Genomic DNA, 17717 nt, shown 5'->3' with positions numbered 1-17717 from the left:
CAGGTGTGCTGATTAAAATTCAAGTCTGCCAAAATAAATTTATCCAAAAACAAAACAAACCAAAAAAAATATCAACATTCAGGCAACGAAAATTAAACGCAGCTTCGTAGCGCTGTCTGACGTACGTGTGTGGTTGTGGGGTGTTTTTTTTTTGGTGTATAAAATTTGTCGGATTTGGTTCCGGTCCGCGCCGGCGCTACGTGAACACGCATTTATTCGCGACTCGTCTGCCCCCGTACCGCCGTGGGCCTCGGGTTCCATTTATGCAGTGGTGTATCAGAAATGTTAAAACACAAAGAAGAGTATCCGGTTATGAATGTTCGATGGCAACGACGACTTTTGTCCTGTGGCCAGACAAGATGAATACCGGTAGACCTTCACGATGAAGATGCGCCATAGCGAGACACACTGCAATTCGTTGCAGCTGTCAAGCTTCGCAGCCATGAGGAGGTATGGAAGCTTCAAGCAAAGCTTCCATTTTTTTCGCCGCAATTTTTTTCTCTTTTAATTTTCGAAAAAAAGCGGTCAAGATCTCACCAAAATGATGTAATGCGCCAGCTAAACAGACAGAACGGCTCTTAAATGAAATGGAAAAAACCTGAGCAAACGGTTTCATTGAATTTGGTTCCCTATACGTTTATTCGACCCCTTTAACCCACAAACAGTTAACCTGGAAATAAATTATTCACGCATAAAGCTTCCGCTGCCAGACAAACAACGCGTTTGTTTCACCGTCTGTGGTTGATGTATTAATGGCTTTAGTAGCAACCAGTGTTCACACCCAACTTGAAGTTACATTTTCGGTGGTCATTAAACCCGTGGGTACCAAGCCAAAGTTGCCAAGGTAACGCTTCGTACCACAACAGAGCTACACATTGGGAGGGACCCACCAAAAAAAAAGCCCGCAGGATTCAGGTGCTTGCCGGCCAATAGCCCGTACGCGACGGAATCGATTTTTAAGACCACTCGAAACGGGGCCAACCATGCACGGAATCGATGTCGCACGCGTACTGTGAAGGCGTTAATGAAAAATGCCAAAGATGGCACCATTCATCCTTCTCAGGGTGTCTCAGGAGATCCTGTCTCTGTATGTGCATGTGTAGTGGGGGGGTTGTCGCGACACGATCGTAACCCGTCGTCCTCGATCACTTCGTACGGCGTGTCGTATACGTATTAGCTCAGATGCCATTTTTGTGCTGTTTCTCAGTTACCAACTCCACCACTCTGCGGCAACTCCATTACATGAAGCCGGTACAACGAAACAACGCAAATATTTACGCCGAAAACGAAACCAACCGCTGTGCGATTTCGCGATTTGTCGTTATTTGCGGTGTGATCTCGTGTTTCCGTTCTACCCGGTTTATTAATGTACAAAGGAGAGAAAGATACAGAGCGTGAAAATAAAAAAAAACACACACACACAACAATCCTTTACACAACTTGTCCTGGCACGTTCGGGAGAACATTGGAATATAAAACAACCTCCCGCCTAACAAAATTGCCATCTTCTGCGTGTCTTTTTTTTGTTTGGTTTTTTGTTTCGGGCCACCTCCTCTTGTTGGGGGGATCACATCCCCGTTGGTTGAATCTTCTTGTCCAAAATAATGCTCCGTTTTGTTTCGGTTATGTTTTTTTTTTTCATTGTGCCTCTCCCGCCTGTATTGCTAACCTGCAGGAGTAATTTCACCTTCAGGTTGACCTTCGCACACCGGTCGGTGCGTATATTTCATTGAACTTGCGAAAATATGCGCTCCTGCCGACAGAATACATCTTTCCCTCCCAATCTACTTCACCCGCCAGCAACTCCCGTCCCATTCCCATAATCACTCATGGCAGGATAAAAGGATGCTCGATTTGTGGCCGAACCGAAGACCGAAGTACACGCAACGGCCACAGAAAAGGAGGAGAACAAAAAAATATACATGGATGGATGTTCGAGACCGTGCACGAATTACCCCGTTGTTCCTGTGGGCTCATTTATGAGGCACACACATATCAAACGAAGCGTACTGCTGTACGAGCAAAACGCTAGCAAAGAACGAACATCGAAACAAAAAAAAAATATAATGCCACACACAAAATAAAAAGGAATTACAAACGCCTTCTCGATCTCCCCCCCAATTCCTCAAGGTGATCTCGCCGATGGACAGGTTGAAACCGGGCAAGAAACCTAAGCAGAGAGAGAGATACATCTTGTGGCGCTGTTCGGCCGCTTGACTTGATCGTATACGGCGGCACGATCTTCTTTAAACAAAAAAAAAAAGACAAAGTGTCTGGTTGCTCCGTACTCCCTTCACAACCTATCATCCCTCACCCGAGAGCTACTTTTCAGCAATGTAGAAGGAAGACATTTTATAACTAATTATAACAATCAATCCTTCCATTCGTGGTTTGTGTGGAGTACGGGAGTACGGTGTTGAAATTGCTTATCATTAAACTCTTCCACGAGACACGGTTGCTGCGGTTTTTGTGAAGACGAGTCAATTGCGATCGAATTCGCCGAGTGTCGTCCCCGTTCCCAAGAAAACTCCCCAAGATAATTTGCAACCAATGCTCTTGACAATGGTTTGCATCTTTGCTAGAGCCTGTCGGTGCATTTCGGGTCGATCGGTAATAATCAATTAGCATCCAACAAACCGTCCGACATTCCCTAATGTGGTCAGTGCACCGCACATTTCCTAAAATCAACGTCCATTTTGTGCCATTAAACAAACAGCTCGTATCACATGCTGGCCTGCGATTCTAGAGTACAGTTCGTAGCAAGCTAACGAGCCTTCCAGAGATCACGGCAAGAGACCGTTGCTCTCATCTCTTCGCTTGCTGTGCCTATGCACGCTTTGCATCTTCACTTTGGGTCACGTTGGGCAAATTCCAGACTACCGTTTTGTGGTTAACGTGCACGATTCGCTGCAAGCAGTCGAGTTGTGGTTTTTTTTTGGTATTCGCATCTCTCCTTTTCACACCCAGCTAATGGATGTCAATTAATTGGACAAAAATGTTCCTCCTTTGCTCTGTACGTTGTTTGCTTTGTCATCTTGCACTGCCCGTAGTCAGAAATAAATTTGAGTTAAGTTCTGAGACGAAACAGCTAACTCCATTTGATCCCTCCAAACACAATACACCTGATCTTGTGAAGCGTTCCCAAAAAAAGCACTTTAGCTGTTATAGATAAGCCGTAAAATGCAAATTTCGCTCACCATAAACACAAAACCCGTAAAACCATTATGTCCATTGGTAGCACACCCTATGTCCCACACGGTGCGGTTTGTTTTTTGCAACCTTCACCCTTTTTCAGTCACATTGCCGCTCTTATCTCTTATTTGCAAGTACGCGATGCACAACAAGTTTGTTTTACAACTTAGACACTTGAGGGCGAAATAAAAACGCGAACCAACTCCCCGCTTCATGACAACACCGTTCTCCTGTGGCAAATGGGTCCGTCAGCTATCGTGACATCTTCACCGAAAAAGCATGAAGATCACCACTACGCGCGAAGGTACACATTCTGACAAACCGCGTCTTGCCGGCATCGGATCAACGTCTGCATCGTCCGTGCTGGGATGGCACACCGGATGATCAACGGACAGCATAGTTTGACAGTCACAAGCGCGAGTGCGCCGGCGTATGTGTTGACTTGCCACGCATAAATTGTCACCGTTTCAACAAACTACAGCACCGGTCTCGGGTGCCTCCTCCTCCTCCTCGCAGCGGGTCTTATGGTACTGTTCCTCATTTGGAAGTCCGTATGCGTTTATCTGTAGAGCTTGAAGCTTAAATTTGCATTTTCCACAGGATGGACACTGACCGCGCAGCCAACCAAATCACAGCCACCGTCACTTCGAATCCTAACTGTACATACGATCGGTTTGGAAACGAAATTCCGATAGCTAGCACTGTTTGTGCAAGCTGTCCGGCTTCCCATTTAACCTAGCGCAGCCCTGTAAGACTTTGCTGTGTTTTGCTAAGCAAATCTTGAACACAACTTGAGCAATCGCAAAACTTTCTTCCCATGCCGCGGCGTGGCAGTGGAACAAAAGTGAAATTATTATTACTAAATTGCAAACTGGTTCACGAGTGTGGGCCTCCCAACTCCCGAATGGCAGTCTACGGCCCGCCGGCTTTTCGACTGATCGACTTCAAACTCGTGATCATGTAGGCGCAACCACTCTGGCGAACGACTTCTGACTTGTCAGGCCGCTACAGGTAGTAGTAGCGAGCAGTCGCCAGTGGTAGTGGTGTGACAGTACTACCAATCATTCGAAGGCCCAGAGAATTATGAATAACGTCGAGTCTCGTGACCATACGATCGTGCGCTGTGTTCGATTTCTCTGCACACCTTCATCGTTTCACCTTCCTCCCCGCGCTTCACACGTCGATCAGGTCGTTGACGAACGGGTAGTAGTAAACGGTGGTGACGATGGTAGCTGCTCCAGGTTTCCGGTTCTCCCCTTCACTTCGTTTGCAGATTTCTCCGCAGACGGTTTGGATTTACATGTTAAAACCCCTCCTGTCTACGATCTGTCTCCGATGTCTACTTGCCATACCGAACGGATGTCTCTTATAAGCGGCTTTTTGCAGCTCTTTTTGAAATCACATTCACAAACACACAAAAAAAAAAATATCACCAAGTTTCCTTTCATAGTCAGACAACATTTTATCTCGACTCTTTCCCAATTTCGGATCCCAACCGGTTCGCATCGGTAATAATTCTCATTAAGTCACGTGCCCATTGAGTTTAGCTGATGCTGGAAGATTTAGCGATCTGTCTAATATACCAGTACGTTCAAGGTACAAAACCTTCTGCTGGGTCTCTCAAGTTGAGTGCAACTAATAAAACAAGTCAAGCACTTTTACCCTCTGGCATATGCGTAGAAGTGTGAAACCATCATGTCGAAAGTCCTGTGCCTAAACGACTACAATTAATATGTTTACAACGTCAATCATCAGGCGATCACCCACGGGTGCGCAAGTTAATCAAACTTGCATTAATCCTCATCGTACGATCGATGACACGCGGGTAAAGAAGTCCCCCTTAAGATGTCGTTAACGTTACCAACCTCACTACATTGTAGCTTCAGCTTCGTCATTCATCTGCCATTGGACCGTTTGCTTGCTGGCTGCACACTCGAGAAACGCATTCAGCAAAGGTGACTCCATGTAGCCCTGCGGCTGACTCATTAGCGCGAAACTAGGTCCAGCGGCCTTCGCTTCTCACCTATGCCCGTGACATATTTAAATTATGCTTCCCACTCGATCTTCAACGCGCTCTCCTTCTCTGTTTATGCTAGCCTGCTAAACACCCGGCAACTTACAAGCCTCTTGTTCAACCCACAGCGGCGTACTGAAGTGCGTCTCGTTACCGTTTCACTTTCATCTGCTATTTCTCCAGTTATTCGTACGGTTTTAGGGTTCGTTTTATTCACGCAAAAGCCACCGAAAAAAAAAACTAAATGGAACCAACCCATCAAGCACACTTGACACTTGCCAATTGTTCTCCCCAGCACAGATTGTTAGCCCGCACGCTCAAAACGCTTGCCTTTGATTGGTTCAATCGATCGGTTTCGACGCCTAACAATTGCCCACACCGGGTATTAAACGGTGCGTTTGATGGAACCGGCAACTCTTCAGATCTTCCTAGATATGGTGCGAACCCGTAGTCGTAGACGAATCGGGAGCCAAGTACGCAAAACGGGTACAATAGTTTTCAAGTCGCCGAACCGTTGTTATTCAATTTGGTAGAAAATTCGCCAGTCCAAGCAAATAAGTGATGCCGCACACAGCTGCTAACGCAAATCGGTTTCTGCGCACAAAACCCGTACTAAACCAGACCCGTCCTGACCGTACGCGTACGGTTTCCCTTTTGCTTTGTTTTCCTCCCGGTTTTGCGTGTTTGCCACCGTACTTTGCGTATTCCTGTTGCATGTTGCATTCCGTACGAAATTCCGTCCGAGCACATGGCTGACGTCGTTGTTCGGAGGCGCGTAAACATCTTTGTGCAGGCAGGCAATGCAAGACGTAACCCCACGCGAGGAGTAATCGGGGAAACACACCGATCAGACGCACCCTGTCAAACAAATACCCACTACCCACTACGTTTTCGGGTCTACGTACCCGACCAGGGGGTGGGGGTTGGTTTTGTTCTATTTCTGTGGTGTTGTTAAATTATTGCTGATAAACCCAAAATGTCGGCCAAATATTTTGTGTTTCCTTCTATGTGTGATTTTTTTTCTTCTTTTCATGGTAAGGGTGTGGGTGGTATATTTTACTTTACAACATACTGAACCACACAACAACAAAAAATCGAAGTGACATGTATGACGAGTTCGACGCCGAGACGAACCCAACAGTGAGGAGGTCTTTTGTTTGCCATTCGTCATATATGGTTTTTTGTTACGTTTTGGTAGTATTTTTGACTCCCTACCAGACACACTTACGACAAAAAAAAATGCCAGGCAGTAACACATCCAAAAAATCGACCTCATCGACGACGCACCTTGCGGTGGGTCCCTTGTTTTCTGCCTCCGATCACCCCTTGCAATATCCACCTCTTCCCACAAACAGCTGCTCTGATCGAACGTTACCGATGGCCTAGTTCTGACGAACTCATCACTACCATCACAAAGATAACGCGGCGTACACACGACCACAAAACGGTGGGCAGAGTGACACAGCGTGGTGTTGAGGTCAGCCAGGGTTGGTACGGTTAAGTGGTTGTTGGTGGTAACAAAACCAAAACCTCAAGTGGATACCTCTCTGTCCTTCGGCTCACATATGCACGATTGAACCATCCTCCCCATAGACACATTAGTCTATACTCCCTTAGTGATTATACTCTTTACTTCTAAACTGCTCCTCCACTGTGGACAGCTGAGCTACCCTGTGTCTTTACATTCCTCGATGAAATGAAAACACCACAGCTCTTCATCGATTCATCTCAAAATCATTCACATCATTAATTTCTTCAAACACCAACACAACCCCTATTTTATCTCTCTCACCCTCTCTCTCTCTCTCTTTCTTTTTTGCTCTCAATTTCCACTTCTCTCTATATCTCTCGCCGGTCTCTTCTTACTAACGTTTAGCTCACCTACTAGATAAGAAAACTCGCGAGTGCCCCGGTTGAGTGTTTGCGCGAGGTGCGTAATGCGCAAACCGCGCGCCAAACAAGCTCCACTTGCGCAAATGCGCAACTGTCAAATGTTGGATCGCTCCAAAAATGATCTCCGGCCGGCGTAAAAACTGCTACATCATTATTTACATTTCTCTTTTGAAAAAGGATTATTTGCATCTACTGAGCACAACTGGTTTTGCTCGTTGTTTCGATGCGTTACCATAAGTGCAAGAGATTTTTATTCTCACCTCCTCTGGGAAGATGTACCGTAATCGTTTGTTTACCTTGGTTGGAATGTTTCAATTTTATGCGATCACTATCGAAACGGGACGGGTTTATGAGTCAGCCACTAAGTGGCTGCTGGAAATTCCAGTCCGGTACTTGAGAGGATTTTGGATGGCAGCTGCATGAATCAGAGGACATTGCCTTTCTTTCCATTTCGCCCTACGTTATGGTCGTTTTGCAAAACAATAGCACGTAAATGAAAGTTCAATCGGTCGACTACGCTATGCTATCGATCCGACGTATCTCCAGGCCCAGGGTGTCTGTTTTCTTTCAGACAGAATTTACAAAACAATATCCAGACAGACACGATGGCCTGGTTTGGGCCTTCACTATCAGCGCTACCTTAGCAAAACGGTACCATCATCCAGCCGTGATATGGTCGATCAACGTTTGCCACGCTGATTGTTTGCATTTTGATTAGCGTACACTGCTCGGTAAACATGGTGCGGGGAAGAGAAAAAAAAAATATTTGCCCCCCGAAACACAGCCGCTGCACATTTCACACTAACTTGGAAAGGACACCCGAAACCCACCGACCCTTTCTTCCAGTGCGTGCCCGACTGTATGTTTGTCGATCATTTTTATATGTTTATTCGCCTTATCAAGTCACGCTTGCTGCGGATGAACGACCAAGATGCCAACAACACCCGGCTTAGCGTCTCGTTAAATCAACTTGCACCGGCCTAAAAGTGAAACCCCTGGCCAGACCTTTCTAGAGCGCGCAATACTGCGCAGTAAAACGGAGTGATCTCCTTTAATGCGGAGTGCATTTGAATGCACCCGAGGCCGGTATGCAACCGATTGAATGTTCTCGCTTTTGGGTCCACTTATGACAGTCCCACCGACACATAACTCAATTATCCTCAAACGTTTTTCCTTTCCAAGAATGCGCACCGACGGAAGGCGCAACTCTTACGTGGAATTGGAGGCGAAATGGATGAATTCACACTTCGGTGCCTGGTGATAGCGCGATTGGCGTTGAACCGGGGTCATCGCGGTAAAGGCACTAATCAGTGTGATAGGCATTGATTCGAAACGAAGATGATTCGAGCAGGGCTTTTGCTATGTAGAACATTAACATCGTCTTCCGGAGCTGTGGATACGGTACCATTAAAACCACACCAAGGTACACGCACATACCGCGGAAACCGTCAAAGAATCAATATTAATCAGCCCGAATTGCGTCAACAGCCTTGCCAACCGTGTACAAACGTGCGAGATAGTTGCGTATTTCTTGGAATAGCCAGCCAGGAATGCTAACCACCACATGCACACGCAAAAGGCTAAGGGGTAAACCCTTGAAAGCCGTTTGCCCAGTTTCTCACACCCGCGTACTTGCGACTCAAGGGCAAAATGATAGCGCGTTATCAATCCGTCCCGACAAAACCTGCCTAAGGGGAGCGAGAGAAGTGAAAAAAAAACACGCGCCCCCATAACGCTAAATAGGGCTAACAACTAGCGATGTACAACCTTTTCCATTCACACAGCTAAAAAAAGGGAACAGGTGACCTCGAATTTGAAGGATACGAATTGAAAAAAAAGTCCAAACCTGTTAACACACTCGCCTTGATTTCATATTCAAAACAATTGTGATCGTCTTTCTTGTTGGGGGTCTTGCGATCCCGCCGTTAGAACACTAATCACTAATAGATTCCTTCCTGCATCTCTTTCACAGCGAATCTCGCCACACTTATCTACGGTCTGTCGATAGGATGGCTCTCGCCCAACCTAATCCTGATGTCCTCGGACGAGACGCCACTGGTGACGGGTAAGATCAGCAGCGAGGAACAGGGCACGGTCGGTTCGATCGGTACGATCGGCTGCATGTTGGCACCGTTGGTGTGTGGCTGGGTAGCGGAAATTGCTGGCCGAAAGTCGGCACTGATGCTGATCGGTGTTACACAGCTGATCAGCTGGGCCGTCATGCCATTCGCTACCAAACTGTCCGTCATCTATGCGTCCCGCATTTTCGGTGGATTTGCCGGCGGTGGAACGTTGTCCATAGTGCCATTGTTCGTGTCGGAAATATCGGAAGATAGGTAAGGGATTTGCAATGATCAAGCACACTTGATCATGTAGATTTAAATCATCTCTTTTTTATAAAATTTTAAATCACAGAATACGAGGAACACTTGGTACGATGCTCGCCATCTCATGCAATTTTGGAATCCTGCTCGGTTTCATCATATCTCACTACGTTAATTGCTGGGCCGTGACGTACCTGGCGCTGCTACTGTGCGTGGTTTACTCGCTCGGTTGCTGCTTCTTGCCAGAATCTCCACAGTATCTGTTTGTCAAGAAGAAGAAGGAGGTAAGTGGTGACGCGATAAGCTAATCTGGGGATAGAAGGAAAATAAAACAGTTGAGATGAAGTGACCTGTGTTCACTGTAGCTGGGCTCTTCTTTTCGTAATGCGAAATATTTTTCCATTTTGTGGTGAAATTTTCGCTTTTTTAAATACGATTATTTATCATATAATGATCTTCAAAATTTCTTTAAGAAATCCGATTGACAGTAATTCCTTATCTGACTGACTACACAGTGACAGTTTGTTCATAATGTAAAGAATAAAGGAACTGTGGGTTTTAACAACATTTGTTTTGTTTAATACTTCCTGCCACATAATCTTGTAATAGTTTTTTCCTCAAAAATTTATAACCGGTCGTTTCACTTCCTCCTGAAAATTTATTGCTTGTTACTAACCCATAGTGAATCAATCGAATCAACACGAGTTGAGTGTGCTTTTATAGTACCGCCTAGCAGAGCAAAAAACCAAAGGGTGGTCATCCCTTCGTTATGTCACATTTGCGGGCCACTGACCTACGAAATAAATATTTACTGTTCCTCCACGAAAAGACTCATCTCGAGGGCTGATAGTGGAACGGAACATTATATAATCTTTTGCATGAATAAACCCCAAAAAAAGTTTTTGGTAGATCCGTTTGAAGTAAGAAAAAAAAAATTAACGACAACTTGCATGAGATAGAGATGCCCGAATATGTCTCATTAGAATACGTCTTGGCGTGGTCAGGTCGGAAAGGTTAACGACGCCCGTTCGTTCGCAACATTCTTCAACGATTCGTTACCAATCTCATCCATTGTAGGACGAAAAAGATTACTGTTACTTCTTATCAATAGTAATAAGGAAAAAATGGTACAAGTCAAACAGTGCCGCAACCTAAGATAATGTAACTAATCTTTATATAGGTTAGTGTATAAGCCCTGCAAACACTATTTAATGGACGTCTGGAGCGACAACAACAAAAACATATAACCTCCCATTTCCGCTGTCTGTTTTTTCCCCTCGCCTAATTCTTTACGGTGTCCATTTTGTTCTACTCTTTCCAGAAAGCGATAAAGGCGCTGCGGTTCTATCGCGGAGAGGAACCGGAAAGTGAAACATCACAATTTACCGCTGAAGTGGCACGCTTTAAGGACATCCATAATGTTGGTCCGCTCAAGAAGAAGGACTCCAATCAGATACACATCAAAGATTTCCGTAAGTCCGTCCCGATCATACCCGCTGTCAAGCTCAGACTATCCAGGTCTATTGCCGAGTACGAGCACAGATTTATTGGTTGTTTCTTCTTTTGCTTTGTCTGCTTTTCTTTTCCCATCCTTTCACGGGCGCTTTTCTCTAGTGACGCGATCGCGCTGGAAGCCGATCCTGATCTGCGTAATAGTGATCATGTTCCCGGCCGGTTCCGGTTCGATACCGCTCATCACGTACACGGCCACCATCTTCCAGGAGTCCCAGTCGAACCTCAGTCCGGCGATGTCATCCATCGTGGTCGCTACGTTGCAGCTGATCGGTTCGTACGTCTCAACGATGACGGTCGAGAAGGCGGGCCGCCGGGTGCTGCTGGTTGTGTCAACGCTCGGCTGTGCCGTCTGTACCATCACGATGGGTACGTACACCTTCCTCCAGGAGATGCACGTCGAGGTGGACTGGTTCCGGTGGGTACCGGTCGCCAGCATGTCCGCGCTAGTCTTCATCAATGCCATCGGTATCGGTATTGTGCCATTCATCATCATGACCGAGATCCTGGACCCGAAGATCCGCGGCTCGGTCGTCACCTTCTGCCTGCTGGAGTTTTCCGGCGTCGCGTACCTAGTCGTCAAGTACTTCCCGATCGCGGTCGAGCAGCTCGGGATGTACGCGTGCATGTGGTTCTTCTCCTGCTGCTGCGTCGCTTCCGCCACCTTCGTCCTTACCTGCATGCCGGAAACGAAGGGCAAGAGCTTCGAGCAGATCTCCGAATCTCTGAACGGTGGCAAGAAGGCAGGCCACAAGGATGTCGCCCCGACGCCCGTCTGACACACGGCCTAACGTGCGACCGAATGCACGCGCACGTGTGAATGCTTCCGTACGCGTTTGCGTATGTGTTTTTTTTTTTACAAGAAGCGTTTGTTTTCGTTATGTTTTATACCCTTTTATGCATTACCTCCTGAAGCATCTTGAATTGTATTATACACTTTTTCATGACATAAGCATACTTTTCTTTATATCTGAACCGAAGTCGTGTGTGTAAACCAGCAAAACCAACATATGAATATAAAAAAAACACACACACACAAAAACTCACTCATGCGGATGTCGCATAACGAGTCCTAAGCGCTAAAAGTATGCGTTGTTGATGTTCTGTTGGCAACCACAAGAAAGAAGAAGAAGAAAAAAAACACACACATATTCTAGAATCAAAACTATATGATACGATACGGTACAATAATTAAGTAGTAGCTAGCGAAGCATTTAGGAGATTGAAAGTGAACACAATTGGAACAAACAAATAAAAAATAAACAAATCACTAGCCCTTTGGTAGGGAACGTGCGTTTGAGAATTGGGGGAAAGATAAGCCGGGGATACATATACTGTAGGGCGGAAAAGATAGGAAAGGTAGACAGGTAGGAGCAGCATTTTGCAAAACCTTTTTACTAAGCTTTAATAAAGACTATTTGTTAACCTGTGCCTGTGTACATTGCGGGCAAGAAATAAAGTTATACACCAATAAACTAAAATAGAACAATGGCGTTGTAAGATGGTTCGTCATGCTTGAAGGGTGTTTAGCGTGAAAGAAATCGGTCGGTGAATGGTAACAATTTTAAGGTAAGTAATTAACGCTCGATGTGTTTTAGCTGAATAAATCTATTGAAGAGCGTCACGAATTGATCGATAGTGAAAGAAGGTTTTTTATCTTTTCCTTCATTGAATTACTCAAAATTATTAAATTGCCCAAAAAAAGCTAACGCTATATCCTAAGGAAATTTTCAGATTTTTCGACTTCTATTTGGACGACTATTTTTTTTTAATATTTTTATTCTGTTTTTAATTTAAAGCATTTTTTGAGTAAGCAGACACGTATTTCAACAAATTCGCATTAAAATATATCACTTTTTTAAATTTTGCTAAATTGCTTAAAAAAGCTAATGCTATAGCCTTAGGAAATTTTCAAATTTATAGATTTTTTTGATTTTTTTTATTATTTTTCACTCTTTTTTTATTTAAAGCATTACTTGAGTGAAAAGAAACTCATTGCAACTAATTGGCATTAAAATAAATCAATTTAATTTTTTTTGCAAAATTTCCCAAAAAAAACGTAAGGGGTAAGCCTTATGAATTTTCGAGTTGAAATTTTTTTTTAAATTTTTTTCTGATTTTTTATTATTTTTCTAATTTAAAACATTATTTGAGTGAAAAGAAACACTTTGCAACAAATTCGCATTAAAATAAATCATTTTTTTAAATTTTGCTGAATTGCTCAAAAATGAGGAAAATTTTACATTTTCTCAAACAGGGTAAGGAACTTGGTTCCTCGAATAACTTCCGGCACGGACACCTGAGAGCATGGCTGTCCAAGAAGAAAATGTAGTCATTGGTGCCATCTATCGACCACAGGTTAAAGATTGACGATCCGTTGGATACCGACCGAGTTATAGGCAAAACTTGCTGCAAAAATGAGGAAAATTTTACATTTTCTCAAACAGGGTAAGGAACTTGGTTCCTCGAATAACTTCCGGCACGGACACCTGAGAGCATGGCTGTCCAAGAAGAAAATGTAGCCATTGGTGTCATCTATCGACCACAGTTTAAAGATTGGCGATCCGTTGGATACCGACCGAATTACAGGCAAAACTTAGTGCAAAAATGAGCCTTAGCAAATTTTCACGTTTTTGAATTTTTTGATTTTTTTATTATTTTTCACTCTTTTTTTATTTAAAGCATTACTTGAGTGAAAAGAAACACATTGCAACCAATTGGCATTAAAATAAATCAATTTCAATTTTTTTGCAAAATTCCTAAAAAAAACGTAAGGGGTAAGACTTATGAAATTTTCGAGTTGAAAATTTTTTTAAAATTTTTTTCTGATTTTTTAATATTTTTGTAATTTAAAGCATTATTTGAGTGAAAAGAAACACATTGCAACAAATTCCCATCAAAATATATCACATTTAAAATTTTTGCTACATTGCTGCAAAAATGAGGAAAATTTTACATTTTCTCCAACAGGGTAAGGAACTTGGTTCCTCGAATAACTTCCGGCATGGACACCTGAGAGCATGGCCGTCCAAGAAGAAAATGTAGCCATTGGTGCCATCTATCGACCACAGGTTAAAGATTGGCGATCCGTTGGATACCGACCGAGTTATAGGCAAAACTTGGTGCAAAAATGAGAAAAATTTTACATTTTCTCAAACAGGGTATGGAACTTGTTTCCTCGAATAACTTCCGGCACGGACACCTGGGAGCATGGCTGTCCAAGAAGAAAATGTAGCCATTGATGCCATCTATCGATCACAGGTTAAAGATTGGCGATCCGTTGGATACCGACCGAGTTATAGGCAAAACTTGCTGCTAAAATAAGCCTTAGTAAATTTTAATTTTTTTGAATTTTTTGATTTTTTTATTATTTTTCACCCTTTTTTTTATTTAAAGCATTACTTGAGTGAAAAGAAACACATTGCAACCAATTGGCATTAAAATAAATCAATTTTATTTTTTTTGCAAAATTTCCCAAAAAAAAAACGTAAGGGGTAAGCCTTATGAAATTTTCGAGTTGAAATTTTTTTTAAATTTTTTTTCTGATTTTTTATTATTTTTCTAATTTAAAGCATTATTTAAATGAAAAGAAACTTATTGTAGCATTAAAATATATCACTTTTTTAAATTTTGCTTAATTTCCCAAAAAAAAATCTAAGGCTATAGCCTTAGGAAATTTTCAAATTTTTAGCCGAAGCCGTAATTATTAATTATAAATTTGTTGATGGGGCCCCACAACCGACGAAAGATAATAAGTAAAGTATTCTCCGAAATGAGTCGTTAAATGAACTGACTTCTAATAACGACTCATTCACTCTGAGTTGACTCACTAAAAAGAGTTGTTATTCTCATCTCTACTAGAGAGCCAGCTCTTGATGCTTGAAATGACGATTTTTTGGAAGGTTTGGAACCCGAGCTGAAAAAGATTTCAACGAATGTGAAGCGAGATAAACAAAAATTAAAGCAATTATGTAAAAAAAAATCAAATTCATCTTAATAAAAATTTAGACCAATCCCTTGTTTTTACGTAATAAATAGTTGGCAGAACAGTGACATTGGAAAGTAATAGAGATCTTTGGTAATATGTTATTCTTTACCAATTGGAAGGATATTTTTCAATAATCTTCAGTCGCCCTTTATGGGCTCTTTGGGCGATGTTAATCTTGTTCTGGTACTTCTACATTGGGTCAACTGCTTGATCATACAACCGGGAACGAAGAGTTCATTTTTCATACATTTTCATGGTGACTGAATGCCAGAAACAAGACTACTGTTTTAATCTCAGGCCCTTCTTCCGATTGTAGAATATCTCACCACGTAAATTTACTTTGATCCTATGTGACGTTTTCTGTTTGAACAAAACTAGGAAAGAAGTACGAAAGAAGCACAACTAGTAATTGATAAATTCACCTCTGAAAACAGTCTTTGACACATTTGATCCCTGATTTGAGCCTGGTATCCAATTCCCTTCTTGTCTTTAATCTATTTTTTAATGAATTCTTGTTTTGCAATTAAAAGCTAAAGGCAGACTCTTGTTTTTAGTTTCGCTTTTTTTCACCTGGCAAGACACGAACTGAAGCTTTCCTGTACAATTCTTACTGGCGTTATAAACACTAACCGTGCTTATCTGGGACATCCAGTCGGTAAGAACAAATCTTGTCGATCGTAAATCACGGCCGGTGGCCCGATTCGGGCGCAAGATGATACAATAAAGATAAAATCCTCATCCATCCCAAGTGGCCTGATGCTACCCCGCCCGTTGACACCCTTGTGTTGGAAGCGTGCCGGAAGCGTAACCCATCCGTCCAGGTGTGGGTCAGTATCGCAACGGTGCGTGCCCCAAGCGCAAGTTCTCCGTGTGTCCGTCGTGTTTGGGTCCGAACCCATCCGCGCCTCATCATAATTGCAGCATGTTTTTGGAATTTCTATCACGCCGATACTGGAAACAGTTCGCTGCCATCGCGGCCGGTAAGTAAGCGATCGGGCAGTCGCGACAATATCGGATTCGTCGTATACGTTGGAGTGATGACGCACTCCACCCACTACAATGGAGGGTGGTGATGGGGGTGGTAGGTTTTGCGGTCGCAGTCACACGCGGTTCATTGAACTGTCTCTTCCCTTCCCCGTTCCATGGTGTTGGGTGGTGAGTTAGTCAGAGGCTGGCCGCCGCTTAGAACCAATATACCAGGGCACCTGCACGGATGACGGAGGCGGCGGTAGAATCCATCGTAGAACCAATGAAAGGAGAAAGAGAGAAAAAAAGGAAACGACAAAATGAACTCTAAGCCAATCGGCAAGGTGCGAACCTGTCTTTGCCACCCGGGACTCCCGGGTGTCCAGATCAGTCAGCCACGATCGTTCGTTCTAGCTGAGCCATTCTTGCGCGACAAAGAATGCAAATACGCGATCGAGAGAGAGAGAGAAAACGAAAGAGACAGTGTGTGCGTGTGTATTAAGCACAAGTACCAAAGTGAACGCGCTTTGGCAAACAGTTTATAATAAATGGACAAATAGACCCGCTGCCCCGCTAGAACACTCGGCCGACAGGGCCGGGACACGCGGGTGATAAGCTGCATGCGAATGACGTCGAACGAGCGCGACGAACCCGGTCCAGTCTGTCGCAGTGTCCACCGTCGCACAAACAATCATTTGCATTAGAAAAAGCTCTTCTAACTCAACCGGAAGAGACCACGGTTCGGTTTCGAACTTTGCTTACGCTTTATCATTCAATTTGCTTCTCCATCTTTTTTTTCCCCTTTTCGTTTCTTCCCTTGCGTTCATTTCACTTCACGTTCTGTTCCGCCATTTAGAATCGTTTCCCCGGTCTGTGTGATCTGTTCATTAGACACTCGCAACCCGTGTATCCCGAGTGCCCGGGGTTGTGTGCTTTATTTACACAACTCCAAGAGCATCTTCTTCCCCGACTCGTGAAGCGTTGAATCTCCCAGTTGTGCGGTAGATAATTAGCTAAACCTCGGTCTGGCACCGGCAACAATGTCACCAGTGGAAAGAAAGCGCAATAACCGAATCTGAAATGGTAATGGCCAGTCGCAAAATTTTACACAAATTCAAGCTTTTCCATTCAATGAGGACACGATTTACATCGTTCAGTGTCAGTCGTCTATATACTCCAGCGAGGACACGATGCATAATTCGGATGGACGAGTGCATTATTCATCCGAGACATGGAAACTCAGCTCACACTTGTCATGCAGATAGAAACGGTTCGCTGGCCAATTGTTGTAACGTACACTGTACGTCCGTGTATGTTAAGTTGTGATGTTTTGCGATCAAAGTTACCCGCGAATGGTACGATCACAGACAGCCAGACTCGATCGTTTGCCCAATCGTGAACTTCTCCATTGGAAGACGTCAAAAAACGACGTTCCACACAGCTTCCCTTTTCTTTTAATTCAAACAAATTCAAACAAATGGAACACCCGATTAAAAGTCCGTCAATAAACCGTTTGACAGCGCGGTCGGGACGTGAATTGGACATAGGCATACCATGGAGCGCATGCGCCAATCGGTTAGTCGCATGCGGCGCGCGTTTAATATTAGAATCGGTTAGATAATTGTCAAAGTTTCTAACCCCGAAACACCCGAGACGGTGGGGTTTTTGTTTTGATTGTGATCGCGAACCGTAAACAATGCAAAGTCCTTACTGACCATGGTGGAGGAGCAACAAATTGTGCCACGGCGGACAAGTTTTTGGGCCCGTGAAAATGTTAACCAGCTGCTGGCAGTGCTTAGAAGTATGGTTGTAAACCTTCGGAAGGATG

General features: G+C 43.8%; 1 protein-coding gene across 1 annotated transcript in view; it reads left to right on the top strand.

Moving 5' to 3' along the window:
- Positions 1-17717, top strand: part of LOC125774998 (uncharacterized) — a 32665-nt gene that overhangs the window by 13227 nt on the left and 1721 nt on the right. Inside the window, exons 3-7 of the mRNA XM_049445378.1 lie at positions 9072-9435; positions 9515-9707; positions 10745-10895; positions 11038-11711; positions 15741-15903. Of these exons, the coding sequence (XP_049301335.1) occupies positions 9072-9435; positions 9515-9707; positions 10745-10895; positions 11038-11711; positions 15741-15903 (1545 nt within the window). The remainder of the gene's footprint in view (positions 1-9071; positions 9436-9514; positions 9708-10744; positions 10896-11037; positions 11712-15740; positions 15904-17717) is intronic.

Source organism: Anopheles funestus, chromosome 2RL (assembly GCF_943734845.2).
Source record: "Anopheles funestus chromosome 2RL, idAnoFuneDA-416_04, whole genome shotgun sequence".
Lineage (NCBI taxonomy): Eukaryota > Metazoa > Arthropoda > Insecta > Diptera > Culicidae > Anopheles > Anopheles funestus.
Note: the sequence above shows the minus strand (reverse complement) of the source record. Positions and strands in the feature narration are given on the sequence as shown.